The 21,469-nt window shown below is 44.1% G+C and overlaps 1 protein-coding gene across 1 annotated transcript in view; it reads left to right on the top strand.

The window, feature by feature from the left end:
• CUL9 (cullin 9) overlaps positions 1 to 21,469 on the top strand; it is a gene marked incomplete in the record, with an annotated part of 1,346,550 nt that overhangs the window by 288,234 nt on the left and 1,036,847 nt on the right. The window contains 1 exon segment of the mRNA XM_053712774.1: positions 8,745 to 8,952. Coding sequence (XP_053568749.1) covers positions 8,745 to 8,952 — 208 coding nt within the window.

The following is a 21,469-nucleotide window of genomic DNA, read 5'->3' on the forward strand; positions in this document are numbered from 1 at the left end:
CCAAACTATATTTTATGAAACAGTGGGAAGTGGTAGGGTCGACTATGCCCAAGCTAGTCTAGTGCTAGAGAAAGGAGTTGGGCATATCTTTTCTGGTAGATGCATGTTAAATCAGTCAGGAAGTTCATCAGAAAGATATCATCAAACCTTTCCATCATATATTCAGTGCAAATTTACATCAACAATAACATAAACATTAGGCAAGCAGCCTTGACACAATGTATTAAACAACAACATTTGGGCTCCAGCATAATAGAACTCTCCTCTCCCCCGGAGCTCAACCTCTCCGACATGTATATGCTAAGCTCATCAGGGTTATCAACCTTGTCTTTAGTGGGTGTTGATCATCTTATAAGTAATCGACATGCATGTGTGCACAATAAGCATATACAACAGTGTAATATGAAACGTAAAAGAACAGAAAAATTATACCCGAAGGGTTGCCCATATAAAAATAAAGGTGTTAAGGTTCTATCCAGCAAAAACAGTTACTTAATGGAGCTGTCCTCCTGTATGTCTGGGTCTTGTTGAGGTGTCTTCTCCTTTTCAGGTAATGGAGTTTCAATCTCTAGTGTTTTGCAAAATTCAGGAAGATCAGCCGGTGTTCTGAGGATGGCCTGCTTTCCGTTCCGGGCTGCAATGATGCATACTGGAAAACCCCATTTCTTTACAAGATATGACGAGTCCACGGATTTCATCCTTACTTATGGGATTACGCCTCTTGTTTAGCAGGAAGTGGCAAAGAGCACCACAGCAGAGCTGTATATATAGCTCATCCCTTCCCTCCCACTCCAGTCATTCTCTTTGCCTGTGTTAGTAATAGGAAGAGGTAAAGTGAGGTGTTAGTTTAGATTCTTCAATCAAGAGGTTTTTTTTATTTTAAAATGGTGCCAGTGAGTACTATTTTTCTCAGGGAGAAATTGTCAGTCTATAACTTCCCAAGAGGAGTGGAGACATCTTATTTTTTGCCCTGATGTTGATGATTTTAGCAAACGTTATCTAAGATCCTACTGGTTCCCACAGAGCAGTTGAAGGTAGTGTAAAGAAACATCTTCAGTGTGGAGAACTGTGTCATGCGACAAGCAGCATTGAGGTATGTTCAGTCATTTGTTTCTGGGGAGATTTGATACATCAGAACAGGCTGACATTATCCCCTAACTGGGGAGGGGTAATCAGTATGCACTATAGGAAAAATGGTGTACCTGGAATTCCCTTTTATTTTGCTTATTTTGCTTATTTAAGAGTGTACTTGGTGTTTTCACTTTAAATATACTGTGTGGGTTGACGCTGGGAGATGCGGTTTGCAGGGCTGACGTTATTATCTCTGTCAGGCTCATAACTGGCCTGACGGAGATCGATAGCTGTTGCACTTGTATTAGGTAAAGTGCGTGTACAAGAGGGGCACATGGCGTTTTTTTGTTTAAAATTAGAAGACCGACATGCTGTTTTATCGTCCCATGTGGGTCTCAGCTCAGCAGTGCAGTGTTCTTCCGGGTCGGTAGCAGGATCCTGAGGCTCCGGTGGGGCCTAAGTCAGTTTTGCACTTGTTAGGTACAGAGAGACTTGGGTGAGCTTCTTCTGGTGGATCAGTGCAATCCGGGGGCAGGTAGGTTGCCGCAGCAGAGCTGTGGCGAGGTGCAGGGGCCTGAAGTGTGTTAAAAATTGAATAAAGTTGATAAAAACTGATATATAACTTTTCCAAGAACAGAGCAATATTGTTAAGTTAATTTGGGCACATAAGGGCACTTTTTATTGTTGCGAAAGTTGTTTTGACTGCAGAAAAATTGTTGCGCTTTTATTATTTAAAGGCGCAGTACATTTTTTTTAGTTAAAAAATTTTGGCTATGTAATTTGACTTCAGAGCTCAATATATCAAGTAAAGAACGACTATTATTGCTAGTCTGTTTAACATGTCTGAATTTAAGGAAACTACTTTGTTCTATGTGTTTGGATGCCATTGTGGAACCCCTTCTTACTTTTTGTCCCTCATGTACTGAAAGGGCCTTACAATGTAAAGAGCAGATTTTCTTTAAGGAAAGTGTGCCTAAGGATGATTCTCAGTCTGATGAGAATCAGGGTATGCCGCTACTTTCTCCCCAAGCATCACAACCTTTAACACCGGGTTCTTCAACCGCGTCTACCCTTACAGAGGTAAGTTGCCAGTGTTACAGGGCAAACGCAGCAGGACAGAAGTCAATGTGAACACTGCGACCTCTGATGCTTTGTTGGCTATTTATGATGTACCCTCACAGGGATCTGAATTGGGGGTCAGGGAACTTCTGTCTGAGGGCGAACTTTCTGATTTGGGTAGTGTGTTACATCAGACGGATTCGGACGTCATGCCCTTCAGATTTAAGCTTGAACACCTCCGCCTGTTACTTCGGGAGGTTTTAGCGACTCTGGATGACTGTGAATCTATTGTGGTACCACCAGAGAAATTGTGTAAGATGGACAAATACTTAGAGGTGCCTGATTACTCTGATGTATTTCCGGTTCCTAAGAGAATCTCAGAAATTTTTACGCAGGAATGTGAAAGACCGGGTATCCCGTTCTCACCTTTTCCTAATTTTAAGAAAATGTATCCCATATCTGACACTGTTCGGGACTCTTGGCAAACAATCCCTAAGGTGGAGGGAGCTATATCTACCCTGGCTAAGCGTACAACTATTCCTATTGAGGACAGTTGTGCTTTCAAAGACCCAATGGATAAGAAATTGGAGGGTCTTCTATAGAAGTCGTTAATTCATCAGGGTTTCCTTTTACAACCAACGGCCTGCATTGTACCAGTTACCACTGCGGCGGCCTTCTGGTTTGATGCCTTAGAAGAGTCTCTTAAGACTGAGACTCGTTTAGAGGACATTTTAGATATAATTAAGGCTCTTAAGCTGGCTAATTCCTTTATTATGGATGGCGCCTTTCAGATTGCCAAATTGGCGGCTAAGAATGCCTGATTTGCCATTTTAGCGCATAGAGCGTTATGGTTAAAATCTTGGTCTGCTGATGTGTCATCTAAGTCAAAGCTTTTGGCTATTCCTTTCAAAGGAAAAACCCTATTCGGGCCTGACTTGAAAGAAATCATTTCTGACATTACGGGAGGTAAGGGTCATCTCCTACTTCAGGATAGAACAGCTAAACTAAGGGGTAAACAAAATCATTTTCGTTCCTTTTGGAACTTCAAAGTAGTCCCCTCTTCTTCCGCTAAACAGGAAGGGAATTTTGCTCAGGTCAAGTCCGTCTGGAGACACAACCAGGCTTGGAACAAGGGTAAACAACCCAAGAAGCCCGCTGCTGCTACCAAGACAGCATGAAGGGGTGGCCCCCGTTCCGGGACCGGATCTAGTAGGGGGCAGATTTTCTCTCTTTGCCCAGGCTTGGGTAAGAGATGTTCGTGTCCCAAGGGTATCACCTTGAATTAAAAAATTCTCTCCCAAGAGGGAGGTTTCTTCTTTCACGATTGTCTGTAGATCAGATAAAGAGAGGCGTTCTTACGTTGTGTAAAAGACCTCTCTACTATGGGAGTAATTCGTCCCGTTCCAATACTGGAACAGGGGCAGGGGTTTTACTCAAATCTTTTCGTGGTCCCCAAAAAAGAGGAGACGTTTTAACCCATTTTAGATCTAAAAAGTCGAAACAAGTTTCTCAGAGTCCCATCCTTCAAGATGGAGACTATTCGAACAATTCTGCCGTTGATCCAGGAGGGTCAATATATGACTACCATGGACTCTAAGGATGCATATCTTCATATTCCTATCCACAAGGATCATCACCAGTTCCTAAGGTTTGCCTTCCTGGACAAACATTTTCAGTTTGTGGCTCTTCCCTTCGGGTTGGCCACAGCACCCAGGATCTTCACAAAGGTTGTAGGGTCACTTCTGGCGGTTCTCAGGCCACGGGGCATTGCAGTGGCGCCTTATCTGGACGATATTCTGATCCAGGCGTCGTCTTACCATCTGACAAAATCTCATACAGACATGGTTCTGTCCTTTCTGAGGACTCACGGGTGGAAGGTCCAGACAAGGGGTCCCTTCTTGGGAACTATAATAGATTCCGTATCCATGAAAATTTTCTTGACGGAGGTCAGAAAGTTAAAGATTCTGAATACGTCAAACCCTTCAGTCCAATCCTCGGCCATCAGTGGCTCAGTGCATGGAGGGTAATTGGCTTGATGGTGGCGGCAATGGACATCATTCCGTTTTCTCGTTTTCATCTCCGACCGCTACAACTGAGCATGCTCAGGCAGTGGAATGGCGATTATGCAAATTTGTCTCCTCAGATAGATCTGGATCAGGAGACAAGAGACTCTCTTCTTTGGTGGTTGTCGCCGGATCATCTGTCTCAAGGGACTTGCTTCCGCAGACCCTCATGGGTGATAGTGACAACGGACGCCAGTCTACTAGGTTGGGGTGCAGTCTGGAATTCCTTAAAGGCTCAGGGTGTGTGGACTCAGTCGGCGTCTCTACTCCCAATCAATATTCTGCAATTGAGAGCAATGTTCAATGCGCTTCAGGCTTGGCCTCAGTTGGCTTCGGCCAAATTCATCCGTTTTCAGTCGGACAACATCACGACTGTGGCTTACATTAATCATCAGGCAGGAACAAGGAGTCCCTTAGCGATGACAGAAGTATCCAAGATTATTTGATGGGCGGAGGCTCACTCTTGTTATCTGTCAGCAATCTACATCCCAGGAGTGGACAACTGGGAAGCTGACTTTTTAAGCAGACAGACGTTTCATCTGGGGGAGTGGGAACTCCATCCGGAGGTGTTTGTCACTCTGATTCTCAGATGGGGCAGTCCAGAATTGGATCTGATGGCATCTTGTCAGAATGCCAAGCTCCCAAGATACGGATCCAGGTCAAGGGATCCTCAGGCCGAACTGATAGATGCATTGGCAGTGCCTTGGTCGTTCAACCTAGCTTATGTGTTTCCCCCGTTTGCTCTCCTTCCCTGCGTGATTGCACGGATCAAACAGGAGAGGGCTTCAGTAATTCTAATCACGCCTGCGTTGCCTCGCAGGACTTGGTATGCCGATCTAGTGGACATGTCCTCTCTGCCGCCGTGGAAGCTTCTATTGAGGCAGGACCTTCTCATTCAGGGATCCTTCCAACATCCGAATCTAGTTTCTCTACAGCTGACTGCTTGGAGATTGAACTCTTGATTTTATCTAAGCAGGGGTTCTCTGATTCGGTCATTGATGCTTTGATTCAGGCACGTAAGCCTGTCACTAGAAAGATTTACCATAAGATATGGCGTAAATATCTTTATTGGTGCAAATCCAAGGGCTACTCATGGAGTAGAGTTAGGATTCCCAGGATTTTATCTTTTCTCCAAGAAGGATTGGAGAAGATGTTATCAGCAAGTTCCTTAAAGGGACAAATTTCTGCTTTGTCGATTTTACCACAAAAGCGTTTGGCTGATGTTCCAGATGTTTAGTCTTTTTGTCAGGCTCTGACCAGAATCAAGCCTGTGTTTAGGCCAATTGCTCCACCCTGGAGTTTGAATTTAGTTCTTAAGGTTCTTCAAGGGGTTCCGTTCGAACCCATGCATTCCATAGATATTAAGTTGTTATCTTGGAAGGTTTAATTTTTGGTTGCTATTTCTTCTGCTCGTAGAGTTTCCGAGCTTTCAGCGTTACAATGTGACTCTCCTTATCTTATTTTTCATTTTCATTCTGATAAGGTGGTTTTACGTACCAAACCTGGTTTTCTTCCTAAGGTTGTTTCTAATAAGAATATTAATCAGGAAATTGTTGTTCCTTCATTGTGTCCTAATCCTTCTTCTAAGAAGTAGCGTTTGTTGCATAACTTGGACGTAGTCCGTGCCCTGAAGTTTTACTTGCAGACGACTACAGATTTTCGTCAATCATCTTCTTTATTTATTGTTTTTTTCTGGAAAGCGTAGGGGTCAGAAAGCTACGGCTACCTCTTTCTTTTTGGCTGAAGAGTATCATCCGTCTGGCATATGAGACTGCTGGACAGCAGCCTCCTGAAAGAATTACGGCTCATTCCACTAGGGCTGTGGCTTCCTCATGGGCATTTAAAAACGATGCTTCTGTTGAACAGATTTGCAAGGCTGCAACTTGGTCGTCTCTTCACACTTTTTCAAAATTTTACAAATTTGACACTTTTGCTTCATCTGAGGATGGTTTTGGGAGAAAAGTTCTTCAAGCAGTGGTGCCTTCCGTTTAGGTTCCTGCCTTGTCCCTCCCTTTCATCCGTGTTCTATAACTTTGGCATTGTATCCCATAAGTAAGGATAAAATTTGTGGACTCGTCATATCTTTTATGTTTACCTGATAAATTTATTTCTTTTACGATATGACGAGTCCACGGCCCACCCTGTTATTTCTAAGACAGGTAATTATTTTTGTTAAACTTCAGTCACCTCTGTACCTTTGGCTTTTCCTTTTTCTTCCTAACTTCGGTCGAATGACTGGAGTGGGAGGGAAGGGAGGAGCTATATATACAGCTTTGTTGTGGTGCTCTTTGCCACTTCCTGCTAAACAGGAGGCGTAATCCCATACGTAAGGATGAAATCCGCGGACTCGTCATATCGTAAAAGAAATACATTTATCAGGTAAGCATAAATTTCCTTTTTCATCTAGCAAGATCTCATACCGAGATGTTGTCTATTCTATGTTCCCGCGGGTGGAAAGTGAATCTGGGAAAGAGTTCCCTTGTTCCAGATACAAGGGTTTGTTTTATTCCCTGTCCATGAAGATCTTTCTGACGGACGTCAGAAAATACAAGCTTTATGTTTATTGCATGTCTCTCCAGTCTGCTTTTTGTCCATCTGTGGCTTAATGCATGGAGGTAATTAGACTGATGGTTGCCTCCATGGACATCATTCCTTTTGCTCGGTTCCATCTGAGACCTCTGCATCTGTGCATGCTCAATCAATGGAATGGGGACCACTCAGATCTCTCGCAGAAGATCAATTTGGATTCCCCAACAAGAGTCTCACTCTCTCATGGTGGGTTTCACAGGACCATCTGTCTCAGGGCACATGCTTCCTGAGGCCTTCCTGGGTGATTGTGACCATGGACGCCAGCTTGTTAGGCTGGGAAACCTTTTTTTTTTTTTTTTTTTTTAAAAAGACACAGGGTCTGTGGACTCTTCCAATAAACATCTTGAAGTTGAGAGTAATTTTCTATGCTTTAATAGCTTGGCCGCAACTAGCTTTGGTCCGATTTATCAGATTTCAGTTGGCAAACATCACCTCAGTGGCCTACATCAATCACCAGGGAGTAACTCGGAGTTCCTAGGCAATGAAGGAGGTGTCTCGCATTCTCCAGTGGGTTGAGTCTCACGATTGTCATCTCTCTGCCATCCACATACCAGGGGTGGACAACTGGGAGGCGGATTTTCTAAGCAGGCAGACTTTTCATCCCGGAGGTTTTCACAATGACAACTCTCAGGTGGGGGGTTCCGGAGTTGGATCTGATGGCGTCTCTTCAAAACGCCAAGCTTCCAAAGTACGGTTCAAGGTCAAGAGATCCTCAAGTCTTTCTGGTAGATTCTCTAGCGGTTCCTTGGAGCTTTAATCTAGCATACCTGTTTCCTATGTTGCTTTGTTTCCACAAGTAATTGTTCGCATTAAACAGGAGAGACCTTCTATGATTCTAATAGGTTCACAGATCTGGTGACAATCTCATCTCTTCCGCCATGGAGGTTACCTTTCAGGAAGGACCTTTTACTTCAGGGTCCATTTCTTCATCCATATCTGGTTTCTCTGTAGCCGACTGCCTGGAGATTGAATGTCTAAGTTTGGCTAGACGTGGCTTCTCTGAGAGAGTCATAGATACTATGCTTTATGCTCATAAACGGGTTACTTGCAGAATTTACCATAGGGTATGGTGTAAATACCTTCATTTCTTGTGATTCAAAAGGTTTTTCTTGGAACAAAGTAAGGGTTTCTCAAATTTTGGCTTTTCTTCACGAGGGACTGGAGATGGGTTTGTCAGTCTACCACTCTTTCTCTCTGGTTGAGAAGTGTTCTCCGTTTAGCTTATGAGACAGCAGCCTCCTGAGAGAATGAGAGACTCATTCTAATAGAGCTGTTTCATCTTCATGGGCTTTCAAAAATTAAGCTTCTTTGGAGCAAATCTGTAAGCAGCCACATGGTCCTCTATTCATACTTTTTCCAAATTCTACAAATTTTATACTTTTGCCTCACCTGAGGCTTCTTTTGGGAGAAAGGTTCATCAAGCGGTGGCGCCTTCAGTTTAGGTTCGTTGTCTTGTCGCTCCCGTATCATCTGTGTCCTCTAGCTTGGGTATTGGTTCCCACTAGTAATTAGAATGTTTTATGGACTCTCCATGCCATAGGAAAGAAAACAAAATTTATGCTTATTTGATAAATGTATTTCTTTCCGGGCATGGAGAGTCCACGACCCACCCTTATTCAAATTAAGATGGCAGTTTTTGTGTGCTCTTCTATACCTTTTGTGTTATCTTCCTTTTCCGTTTCCCTTCGACCGAATGACTGGGGGTTATGGGTAAGGGAACTGATACTTAACAGCTTTGCTGGGGTGCTCTTTGACTCCTACTGCTGGCCAGGAGTGAATATCCCACTTTTAATTAGAATGTTTTGTGGACTCTCCATGCCAGAAATAAATAAATTTATCAGGTAAGCATACATTTTGTTTTTTAAACCATAACAATTCTTTAGTAGACTGTCCCTTTAATTTGGGAGGAGTAAAAAAGGCCATGCTATATCTAATCAAAGTATCTAATTTTTTTTCTTTTAGGGAGAAGATTGTAAAGATGCTTGTGGAACTCCTGACTAATCAAATGAAGGAGAAGATGCTGGTTGCCACATGTCTGCAGCTCACCTATATGGTGCTGGCAAAGTATGAGTGGAGGGTCCTGTTCGCTACAGAAGGAGGAGTGCGCTCTGTGCTAGCATGCATGCAGGAGCATAATTCATCAGCTGCCGTTCAGCACGCTGGCCTATCGGTGAGTGAAGGAACAAGTAACCAGGTTTATATGGGAGCAGAAATTTCCAGTGCGCAAGAACTGGAAAGACTCATGCAGAGGGGAAAGTCTGGTAGTGCCAAGGTATATGTGCAACATGGGGAACAGGCAGTGCCAGGGTATATGTGCAACATGGGGAACAGGCAGTGCCAGGGTATATGTGCAACAGGGGGAGCAGGCAGTGCCAGGGTATAGGTGCAACAGGGGGAGCAGGCAGTGCCAGGGTATAGGTGCAACAGGGGGAGCAGGCAGTGCCAGGGTATAGGTGCAACAGGGGGAGCAGGCAGTGCCAGGGTATAGGTGCAACAGGGGGAGCAGGCAGTGCCAGGGTATAGGTGCAACAGGGGGAGCAGGCAATGCCAGGGTATAGGTGCAACAGGTGGAGCAGGCAGTGCCAGGGTATAGGTCCAACAGGGGGAGCAGGCAGTGCCAGTGTATATGTGCAACAGGGGGAGCAGGTAGTGCCTTGGGATACAAGCAGTAGAGGGATCAGGCAGTACCTCAGGATACAAGCAGCAGGGGGAGCACTGTGCTTCTTTTATGTTAATTGCTGCTTATTTGTTTTATATAGGTTATAAGAGTCCATATTCCATTACTCCTGAGAATTACCTTCCCTGCCACTAGGAGGAGGATTCCCAAACCTCAGAGCTCTATATAAACTTGCTGCGCTCTATATAACGTGGGCGTATATGCACGTGCACAAGAACATTTGGCGCCTTTTTTGTTTATATAGGTATCCCGGCCACTACGGTTGCCGCTTTTAGTAATGGTTGGGCTGCTGGGTGGCTGGTGTCTGTTCCCCTCTCCTCTTAGCTGAGCCTAATCCAGATTTGGAAGTTATTTCAGATACGCATTTTCTTCATAAATGGATAGAGTCCACAGCTGCATTCATTACTTTTGGGATTTCAGAACCTGGACACCAGGAGGAGGCAGACACCCCAGCCAAAGGCTTAAATACTCCTCCCACTCCCCTCATCCCCCAGTCATTCTTTACCTTTCGTCCCAGGAGTTTGGCAGAGAAGTGTCAGAAGTCTTCGATAGTCTCTTATGGAGGGTAGTACTCTTCGGCATGGGACTGGAGTTTTAAGTAGTCCTGTCAGCCTCTCAGTGAGAGCATGGGTGAAAGAGTCTGGAGATGCAGGCAGAGTCTTTCTGCGATACCATCCCGACTCATATTAAAAGTTTCATAAGCAATCAGCGTTGACGAGTTTCGCTGCCTGCTTTTTTCTCTCAAGTCCATGGCAGAAGCGACGCTACTATCTGTCACACTTGAAGGGCCTATCCTTACAAGGGGAATACCTTGTTGGAACCTGGCTTGACGGAAATAATTTCGGACGTGCCCCCGATCCGGGATCGGATCTTGTAGGAGGCAGACTTTCAGTCTTCGCTCAGGCTTGGGTTCGAGATGTTCAGAATCCCTGGGCAATAGAAAAGAGTGTCCCAGGGATTCAAATTAGAGTTCAAGAGTCTTCCTCCCAGAGGCAGGTTTCTGCTTTCAAGATTATCTGCAGATCAGACAAAAGGAGAGGCGTTGTTACACTGCGTAAGAGACACCTCATACCTGGGAATGATTGTTCTAGTTCCAATACAGGTACTGGGTCTGGTTTTTTTTATACCAATCGGTTTGTGGTTCCCAAAAAAGAGGGAACCTTCAGACCACTTTTTAGATCTCAAGAGTCTAAACAGATTTTCTTAGTGTACTGTCCTTCAAGATGGCAACTATTCGTTCCATTCTTCCCTTGATCCAAGAGGGTCAATTTATGACAACAGTGGATTTAAAGGACGTGTACCTTCATGTGCCATTCATAAGTTAAACAAACGCTTCCAGTTCGTGGCTCTTCTTTTCCGTCTTGCCACAGCTCTGAGTTTTCACAAAGGCTCTGGGAGCGCTGTTGGCGGTGCTTTGGTTACGGGGCATTGCAGTGGCGTCCTATCTGGATGACATTCTAGTCCAGGTGCCATCCTTACAGCTAACAAGATTTCACACATACTTGGTGTTATCCTTCCCGTGATCTTACGGGTGGAAGGCAAATTTGGAAAAAGAGTTCCTTAGTCCCAAGCACAAGGGTAATTTTCTTGGGAACCATAATAGATTCCATATCAATGAAGATTTTTCTGATGGAATGTCAGGAAATCAGGGATTATCAATACTTGTTTAGTCATTCAGTCCACTCCTCGGCCTTCAGTGGCTCAGTGCAGTGGCTGATGGTGACGGCAATTGACATCATCCCGTTTTCTCGGTTCCATCTCAGACCTCTGCAGTTAAGCACGCTCAGGCAATGGATCGAAGATTATACAGATTTGTCTCCTTGAATACTACTGGAGCAGGAGACAAGGGATTCTCTTCATTGGTTGTTGTCTCTCCCAGGGAACCTGCTTTCGCAGACCATTTTGGTTGTTTGTGACAACAGACGCCAGCCTTCTGGTTGTGGTGTGATGTTTCCTTCGGGAACTTTCTTCTCTGGAATTAATACTGGCGATATTGTGGTTGCACTCTTTACAAAACTCTGTGTGACAGTTCTTTATCCCTCCATCTCGGGTGAGACTCTATGTGGCTTAGTTCAGAAATGTGGCGCCTTTTTATGTCTGGTTGGTCCGGTGAGGGCACCTAGTGATCACAATATGATTTGTGTTGTTTTCTTGTTTTAATTTACAAGCTTCAACTAGCATCCTGAGAGGACTTGAGGGTCCGTGGTTGCTTAGGGGCATGGGGGATTGGTTCAGTCCTCATTCGCCTTTCAATCTAGTGGGCCGGGACTCCGTTGAGATCCGTGGCGACATGCTCAGTCGTTTCTGATTTTCCCGGAACTAGAGTGTTCCTTCCTGTTGTGGGTTGGAGGCTTGGAGGATTTAGGTCCTTCATACCGCCGTTCTTATGGTTTTGCCTTTTATGGTCTCTTTGGAAGTGTCCTTTTAGGACTTGTTCCTTTTAGAGGTTCTCTTCCTCCGTCTAGGGTGATCTCTTCCCTTTGGGCTGGGAATTACGAGTGAGTCCTCTACCCGTTCTCCGGGTTTCCCGGTTCTCATCCCCTGTGAGGTCTGATTGCTTCAGACAGGGTATCTTGTGTTCCCTGGGGGTGTTGTTTGTTCTAGGATGATCCTAGGTCCCGGGTTTTTGTCTTGGATCTTTGGATGTCTGGAGACTTATGATCCTGTGGACTGGTTCGGGACGACCCATTTTTTTCAGGGAACCTATGTTGCGACATAGGGACTAGCTGATTGGGTTTGCAAGTAGGAAGGCCAGAGTTCACATCTACCTTCGGGTACTGGTTATCAACTTCGGACGGAGTGTGCTCCTCTTCTTGGGGAGTTTTTTCTCTGTTGGGTCAACAGTGGTGTCTGGATGATTTTTCATTCAGTCCGTGTTTTGATCATACTATGGCTTCATGTCTTGTGGACATGTACACTGTTCTTATCTGTGCCCTTCCCTTTTTTTTGTAATAAATTTGTTACAACTTTATTATATAGAAGGTAACTTAAATTGATTTACTATTAAAAATTATAAATCTGTTTGCTGCAGCAAAACTTCAGAAAAAGGGTAAACTTTTTCCTAAACCTCATTTGTTGTGGCTGAATAAACAAGCAAACTTTTTACAGAATCTAGATACATATTGCAACCCTAACAGCACTGATACCATCTGAAAAGTGTTATATAAATACAGCCAATGGAAAGGGCAAATGATGCTCTTAGAAGGGAATCATAATGCACTGGAGATAGCCAAATCCATCTTAGCAATTTGCTTCCAGTTTTGCAAAGTCTAAAGCATATTATTGCTTGAACATATAAGAGAAATAAAATCTCTTAATTGGGTAGACTTTTTACAAAGAGATAAGATATGAGACCACAAATGGAATAGAAAACACTATACCATTCAGCCTTAGCACACTATACCATTCAGCCTTAGCACACTATACCATTCAGCCTTAGCACACTATACCATTCAGCCTTAGCGCACTATACCATTCAGCCTTAGCACACTATACCATTCAGCCTTAGCACACTTAACCATTCAATCTTAGCATTAAAAGCTTATGCTTTTCAGTACAGAATTTAATGCAACATGTATGTGAAAAATGTATCACATTTTGAAATGATGGTTCCAATAGGTTAATTCTTAAAGACCTTTGACTTCCTCCACTCTTTAGACAGACTTGGCTTTTCTTGTCTCTTCGGTAGCTGCCAGATAGGCAGAGTGTGGCTTTAAGAATCACATGCTGGGTGGCTTCATATGCCCTGTCTGCGGTGTGGTTGTAACGGAGCCGTCCTCATGCAGGTATAGCAACAGGCCTTGTTGGGAATCGAGGCTCCGAGTTTCTGCTTGCATCTGCGTCAGCCCCGAGGGCCCCTCCAGCTGTTGGGCTCTATTGAGATGACGGATACCGTGAAAATGGTCAGACACCTTAATTGCCGGTGCAGCCGGTCGACGCTCAACTTCAATGTCTGGCTTCTCAGAGGAGACAGGTTGGGGCCGGAGCACTAGATCAGAGGCCCTCTGGTCCCGGCCCAAGACAGGGCACATTTCAGTATCCGTCATTCGACTCTCTCTTCATCTCCATAGTCGGAGGTGAGCTGGGGTTGAAATGCCTCATTTAGTATAGCGCAGATCTTTTGCTCAAAGTCCAGTAGGATCCGCTGAAATGCGCACTGGAACTCTTCCATTGTCCCACTAGGTAGAAGTAGGGCCAGCGTTAAATATCTGGCTTAGTAACCCAGAATCAGGAACTCCGGGGGGGTTAATAATGCGGGCAGCCCCAACAGCACAAAGAATCAGACATTCGGTATAGGCCTCGTGGCTGCCTCTGTGCAGTTAAGCTGAAGAACATAGGTAGGCCCAGTTTTATGTTATGAACCCTCAGACTTCTCTAGAGTTTCTCTAGTCTAGACACCTTGGAACAGTAGAGAATACTGTGTTAAATTTAGTAAAGAACCCTTTTGTAATCTAATATAATCCAAGAGCTCTCCACAAACACGTCATTCTGCAACAGCTACAGGCTCCGCCCCCCGTGCCCTTCCCTTTTGAGGGGATAGTTTGTCTTCCTTATGAACTGAGTTTCCTCGCTCTGGAGGGTCTTTGTCCTGCCCTGTGTGAAGGAGGTTGGATCAGGTGGCTTATCTCTGTAAGGGGTAGCATCTGCTGCTCTGTGGGCTCTGTTCCACCTGTTGGAATTTGATCTCTCTACGTAGAGACTCTCTAAGAGAGCTATGACAGGTCTTCCTACGGATCTATTGCACTTTTCTCTATTCCAGGTCCCAGGGAGTTCTCCTTGGGAGTGCCTTATTTTGGAGGAGCAGTTGTTGGCACCCGAGCTCTGTTGGAGTGGGTGAGTTTCCCCTTTTTTGATTTCCATTCCCTGGGGACTTGTGGTTGGGGTCTTTCTGTCCCCCTGTCTATTAGACATGTCTGTCGCTTGGGCTGGTCTGGTGTTGGCGCAGGATCTGAGATCTGTTGCTCTGCTAAATTCGTCCTCGTAGCATCAAGGTACGGTAAACCTCTTGAGGTTTCTCCTTTCTCCATGTACAGGATTTTTTGAGGAGGACTGGTGGCTCTTAGATAGCCTGCGACATTATCCGCTGGTTAGTGGATACTTAACAATCTAAAGGATCCTATCTTCAGCTGCTTTCTGCTTGCCCTGCAAGTATTTAAGTTTGAGTCTTCGGTTGCTTTTTAGAGTGCAGTTGCACTGTGTTCTGGGGAGATCCTCTCTGTTTCAGACTCCCGGCCTTATCCCATGGTTTCTGGGGTCTGGGCGTTGCCTCCCCTTGTTTCTATGAGACTGGTTGGTCTCTGTTGATCTGGAGTTCCTTATGCTAGCTGGACTGTGGCCACTCTGCACTGTAGCAAACCGAGGGTTGCAAGTTTATCCCCGGCGAGGTCTACTCAGCCTTTCTCCTTTTGAGGTTGATATCACCTTGAGTCCATTAAGGGGTATTAGCCACGCTAATCTTTTGCGACTTGGGGACCTTCGTCATCGGTTGCTTTTTAGTGTGCAGTTGCACTGTGTTCTGGGGAGATCCTCTCTGTTTCAGACTCCCGGCCTTATCCCATGGTTTCTGGTTTTCTGGGGTCTGGGCGTTGCCTCCCCTTGTTTCTATGAGACTGGTTGGTCTGGAGTTCCTTATGCTAGCTGGACTGTGGCCACTCTGCACTGTAGCAAACCGAGGGTTGCAAGTCGATCCCCGGCGAGGTCTACTCAGCCTTCCTCATTTCGAGGTTGATAGCACCTTGGCTCCCTTAAAGGGGATTAGCCATGCTTTACAAGTAAATTCATGTTTTCTCCTTGTCTTTCCTTTTCTGTGGAAGATTACGGTAGCTTGCTCCCTTTCTTTAGTAAGGGGCGTGTTGTTTGGAGACCAACTGCTGGGCGATGGTGTCTCCTGGAGGCTGGTGACTCGAGTCTAGTTCCTGCTGTCTCTAGCAAGGCTTGTGGACTATCTGCGGGTCAGTGTCCTTGGGTCTTTTCCTCTTTTTCAAAGTTTTTCTTGGCTTCGGCAGTATTTTGTTAGGTAGGGGTTTTCAGGACTGGTGCCCTCAGAATGGGCCGCCTCTTGTACCCTCCCGTTTTTGCATTCTGTGTCCTCCTATAGCTTGGGTATTGTTCCTCTATGTTTTTATTCAAGACTGAGTTAATCAGCTCTGCTTAAAGAAGTATTGCTTGCTTTGGAGGTTTCAGATGATACCTCTGCTTGGGAGACTTCTAAGGGTCAGCTAGATACTTATTTTAAATATCAGGATGAATGGTCGGATTTTTTTTCCTGTTCCTATGACTGTCTCTAAAATTTGGGCTAATATTGGTTTAAGCGTTTAAGTATTTTTAGTCCTTCTCCCAGATTTAAGAAGATTGATCCTTTTCAGTCTGCTAAGTATGAGCATTTTGATAATGTGCCTAATGTGGATGATGCTATTTCTGCCTTAGCTAAAAAAAATACTCTTCTTATGGAAAATAGTTTTTTTTCTAAGGAAATATTAGATGGGAAGCTTGATTCCTCTTTTAGAAAATCTTATGTCCATTCTGGTTATGTTTTTAAACCTGCTGTTGCTATTGCTGATGTATCAGCTGCTATCTCTAATTGGTTAGAGAATCTCTCTGTTCAGGTTCTGGATGAGTCTAATGGAGATATTTTCCTGGTGCATTTAGAAGTAATTAAATGTGCTAATTCTTTTGTGGGTGATGCTATTCCTACTTTGATTAGAATGGGCTTTAATAATTTATGTCTTTCAGTTGTTCAGTTGCAAGATGTGCTTTATGGCTTAAGTCTTGGTCTGCTGATCCAGCCTCTAAGAATAAATTACTTTCTATTACTTTTGAAGGTAATATAATTTTTGGGACTGAACAAGACAATATAATTTCAGCAGCTACTGGTGGCAAGAGTAAGTTTCTTCCAGAAGATAAGAAGTTTAAGGGTAAATTTAAAACTCTGTTCAATTTTGGTCTTTTTGTCAGTATAAGGTGCAAAAATCAGTTGTTTATTTTACAAATCAAAGCAGCTAAGGTAAACCCTGGATCCCTGGTGACTTTTGGCACAAGTCCAAGAAGTCAAAAAATTCCACCCCTACTTCTAAGTCGTCATGAAGGTGTGGCCCTCAGTCCAGTATCTCTGAAAGGGGGCAGGTTGATGTATTTTCAGGATGCTTGGTTTTGCTCATTTCTAGACCCTTGGGCTCTGAAAATTGTCCCTTAAGGGTTAAAGCCATCAAATCTTTAAATCAAAGCCTCCCAGAGACAGATTGTTTCTTTCAAGGGTGCCAAGGAACACGGTGAAAGCTCAGGCATTTCTTAAATGTGTTTCAGGTCTAAAATCTATAGGGGTTACAGTCCCATTTCTTCCTTTAGAACAGGGGAAGGTTTTTTTCTCAAATCTCTTCATAGTTCCCAAAAAAAGAGAGAACTTTTTGGCCTGTTCTAGATTGAAAGATTTTGAACAAATTTGTCAGGATTCCAATTTTCTAAATGGAAACCATCAGGACCATCCTTCCTTTAATTTGTCAAGGTCACTATATGTCGACCATAGACTTAAAGGATGCCTATCTGCATGTTTCTATTAATTTGGATTATCACAGGTTTCTGAGGTATGCCTTTCTGGACAAACATAATCAGTTTGCAGCTCTTCCATTTGGCCTGGCCACTGCACCAAGAATCATAGAAACATAGTAGATGAGGTTGAAAAAAGACCGAAGTCCATTGAGTTCAATCTATACAAATCTAATATACTTACAAAAAAGCTCCAGTTGAAATTAGATTAATCCCATTAAAAGGTGACCCATTTAACACAAACAATCATATCCCTGAATTCTGTTTCTAGTCAGAAATGTGTCCAAACCATTTTTAAATGTATCTAGGGTATTAGCATTCATTACCGCCTTTTGGTAATAAGTTCCACAATTTTTTTACTCTTACAGTGAAAAACTTTTCCATTGCAAGAGATTAAATCTCCTTTACTCCAGCCTTAAATTGTAACCTCTTGTCACTAACAATTTTCTTGGAATAAATAGATCTTCTACTGTCTCTGTATATGGGTCTTGAATATATTTATATAAAGTAATCATGTCACCTCTCAAGCGTCTTTGTTCTAGAGAAAACAGACCAAGTTTGGCTAACCTCTCCTCTTAACTTAAATTCTCCATTCCCCTTATTAGCTTTGTGGCCCTTCTCTGAACTTTTTCTAGGTCTGCAATGTCTTTTTTTTTTTTTTAGATCGGTCCCCAGAACTGCACTCCATACTCAAGGTGAGGTCTTACCAGGGATTTATATAGTGACAGAATTATGCTTTCCTCCCTTGCATCAATGCCTCTTTCTCTTGTAAGGTGTATCCAGTCCACGGGTTCATCCATTACTTGTGGGATATTCTCCTTCCCAACAGGAAGCTGCAAGAGGACACCCACAGCAGAGCTGTCTATATAGCTCCTCCCCTAACCCCCACCTCTAGTCATTCTCTTGCAGCTCTCGACAAGATAGGAAGTATCAAGAGATATGTGGTGACTTAGTGTAGTTTTACCTTCAATCAAAAGTTTGTTATTTTTGAACGGTACCGGCGTTGTACTGTTTTTCTCTCAGGCAGAAATTAGAAGAAGAATTCTGCCTGGAGGTTGATGATCTTAGCGGTTTGTAACTAAGGTCCATTACTGTTCTCACACATAACTGAAGAGTATGGGAAAACTTCAGTTGGGGGAACGGTCTGCAGATTACCTGCTTTGAGGTATGTTCAGTATTATTATTTCTAGAGAGAGATCAGTTCTAGAAAATGCTGACACAGCCTTGTGTAATTGAGGTAAGCCTGATGCAGTGATTTAACAGCGACTGGGATCATGCTTACAAAACAGGGTAATACTCATGTTAATACTCATATTACTTAGTGATAAAACGTTTACAGGTTTCATAGATAGAACGTTTTTTCTCTGAGGGAGATAAATCTTTATTTGGGGCCTAGTTTCCACATGGCTAGTCAGATACTCCTAGGAGTATTTACTTAATGCCTTTCTGGCATCCAGTACATGGTGGGAGGGGCCTATTTTTGCGCTCTAGATGCGCAGTTTACTTCAGACTTAGACATCCAGCTTCCCTAGAGGAGTCCTGGCATCTGAGGACCACTATAGAGGGTTTATTTCTTCCCTAAATCGTAATTAAGGGCAGATGGGAGCCTCAGCACAGCTGTGGCAAGGTGTTTAACTGTATTTAACTGTGGTTAACATTTTTTGAATCCGGTTTGGGGCCTAAAGGGTTAATCATCCATTTGCAAGTGGGTGCAATGTTGCTTTAGTCCCTTACACACACTGTAAAAATTTCAAAGACTTCACTATATTTTTACACTGTTTTGCAGTTTAAGTGCTAGTTTTTTTCTCTTAAAGGCACAGTAACGTTTTTATTTAATTGCTGTTTCACATTGATTAAAGTGTTTTCCCAGCTTGCTTGTCTCATTACTAGTCTGTCAAACATGTCTGACATAGAGGAAACTCCTTGTTCAATATGTTTGGAAGCCATTGTGGAACCCCCTCTTAGAATGTGTGCCAAATGTACTGAAATTTCTATAAACTATAAAGACCATATTATGGCGCTTAAAGATTTATCTCCACGGGTTTCTCTGACTGAAAGAAGGGAGATTATGCCATCTAGCTCTCCCCATGTGTGAGAACCTAAAACTCCCGCTCAAGTGACGCCAAGTACATCTAGCGCGTCTAATTCTTTTACCTTACAGGACATGGCGGCAGTTATGAATGCTACCCTCTCAGAGGTATTGTCCAAACTGCCAGGGTTACAAGGAAAGTGAGACAGCTCTGGGGTTAGAACATATACAGAGCTTTCTGACGCTTTAATGCCTGTGTCTGATATACCCTCACAATACTCAGAAGCCGAGGCAGGAGAGCTTCTATCTGTGGGTGACATTTCAGATTCAGGCAAGGCGTTGCTTCAGTCTGTCTCTGAAATAGTAGCCCCCGATCCGGGACCGGATCTAGTAGGGGCAGACTTTCTCTCTTCGCTCAGGCTTGGGCAAGAGACGTCCAGGATCCCTGGGCATTAGAGATTGTTTCCCAGGGATATCTTCTGGAATTCAAAGGTTTATCTCCAAAGGGGAGATTTCACCTCTCACAATTATCTGCAAACCAGATAGAGAGAGGCATTCTTACATTGCGTTAAAGACCTACTGGTTATGGGAGTGATCCACCCAGTTCCAAGGGAGGAACAGGGTTTCTATTCAAACCTGTTTATAGTTCCCAAAAAAGAGGGAACGTTCAGGCCAATCTTGGATCTCAAGATCCTAAACAAATTTCTCAGGGTTCCATCTTTCAAGATGGAGACAATCCGAACCATCCTTCCTATGATCCAGGAGGGTCAATATATGACTACCGTGGACTTAAAGGATGCTTATCTCCACATTCCGATTCACAGAGATCATCATCAGTTCCTCAGGTTTGCCTTCCTAAACAGGCATTACCAGTTTGTGGCTCTTCCCTTCGGATTAGCCACGGCGCCAAGAATCTTTACAAAGGTTCTAGGGTCTCTGCTGGTGGTTCTAAGGCCGCGGGGCATAGCGGTGGCTCCTTACCTAGACGACATCCTGATTCAGGCGTCGACCTTTCAAATCGCCAAGTCCCATACGGACATTGTTCTGGCCTTTCTGAGGTCTCATGGGTGGAAGGTGAACAGGGAAAATAGTTCACTCTCCCCTCTTACAAGAGTTTACTTCCTAGGAAAATTTTTCTGACAGTGGTCAGGATATCAAAGCTTCTAACTTCTTGCCGTGCTCTTCATTCCACTTATCGGCCGTCAGTGGCTCAGTGTATGGAAATGATCGGCCTAATGGTAGCGGCAATGGACATAGTTCCGTTTGCCCGCCTACATCTCAGTCCACTGCAACTTTGCATGCTCAATCAGTGGAATGGTGACTACACAGATTTGTCTCCTCTGTTAAATCTGGATCAAGAGACCAGGGATTCTCTTCTCTGGTGGTTATCTCGGGTCCATCTGTCCAGGGGAATGAGTTTCCGCAGGCCAGAGTGGACTTTAGTGACGACAGATGCCAGCCTTCTGGGCTGGGGCGCAGTCTGGAATTCCCTGAAGGCTCAGGGTACGTGGACTCAGGAGGAAGCCCTCCTTCCGATAAACATTCTGGAACTAAGAGCGATATTAAATGCTCTTCAGGCTTGGCCTCAACTAGCTGTGGCCAGGTTCATCAGATTTCAGTCGGACAATATCACGACTGTAGCCTATATCAACAATCAGGGGGGAACAAGGAGTCCCCTGGCAATGATGGAAGTTTCAAAGATAATTCTATGGGCAGAGGTTAACTCTTGCCATCTCTCAGCTATCCATATCCCAGTAGTAGAGAACTGGGAGGCGGACTTTCTAAGTCGGCAGACTTTTCATCCGGGGGAGTGGGAGCTCCATCCGGAGGTATTTGCCCAGCCACGCAGGACTTGGTATGCAGATCTGGTGGACATGTCATCCTTTCCACCATGGACTCTGCCGCTGAGGCAGGACCTTCTACTCCAAGGTCCATTCAAACATCCAAATCTAATTTCTCTGCGTCTGACTGCTTGGAGATTGAACGCTTGATTTTATCAAAACATGGTTTCTCCGAGCCGGTCATTGATACCTTTATTCAGGATCAAAAGCCTGTCACCAGGAAAATATATCATAAAATATGGTGTAAATATCTTCATTGGTGTGAATCCAAGGGTTACTCGTGGAGTAAGGTCAGGATTCCTAGGATATTATCTTTTCTCCAAGATGGATTGGAAAAGGGATTATCGGCTAGTTCCTTAAAGGGACAGATTTCTGCTCTGGCTATTCTTTTGCTCAAGCGTCTGGCTGATGTTCAAGCGTTTTGTCAGGCTTTGGTTAGAATCAAGCCTGTGTTTAAACCTGTTGCTCCGCCATGGAGTTTAAATTTAGTTCTTAAAGTTCTTCAAGGGGTTCCGTTTGAACCTTTGCATTCCATAGATATCAAGCTTTTATCTTGGAAAGTTCTGTTCCTAGTAGCTATCTCTTCGGCTCGAAGAGT

This window comes from Bombina bombina, chromosome 4, assembly GCF_027579735.1.
Source record: "Bombina bombina isolate aBomBom1 chromosome 4, aBomBom1.pri, whole genome shotgun sequence".
In the NCBI taxonomy this organism is placed as follows: domain Eukaryota; kingdom Metazoa; phylum Chordata; class Amphibia; order Anura; family Bombinatoridae; genus Bombina; species Bombina bombina.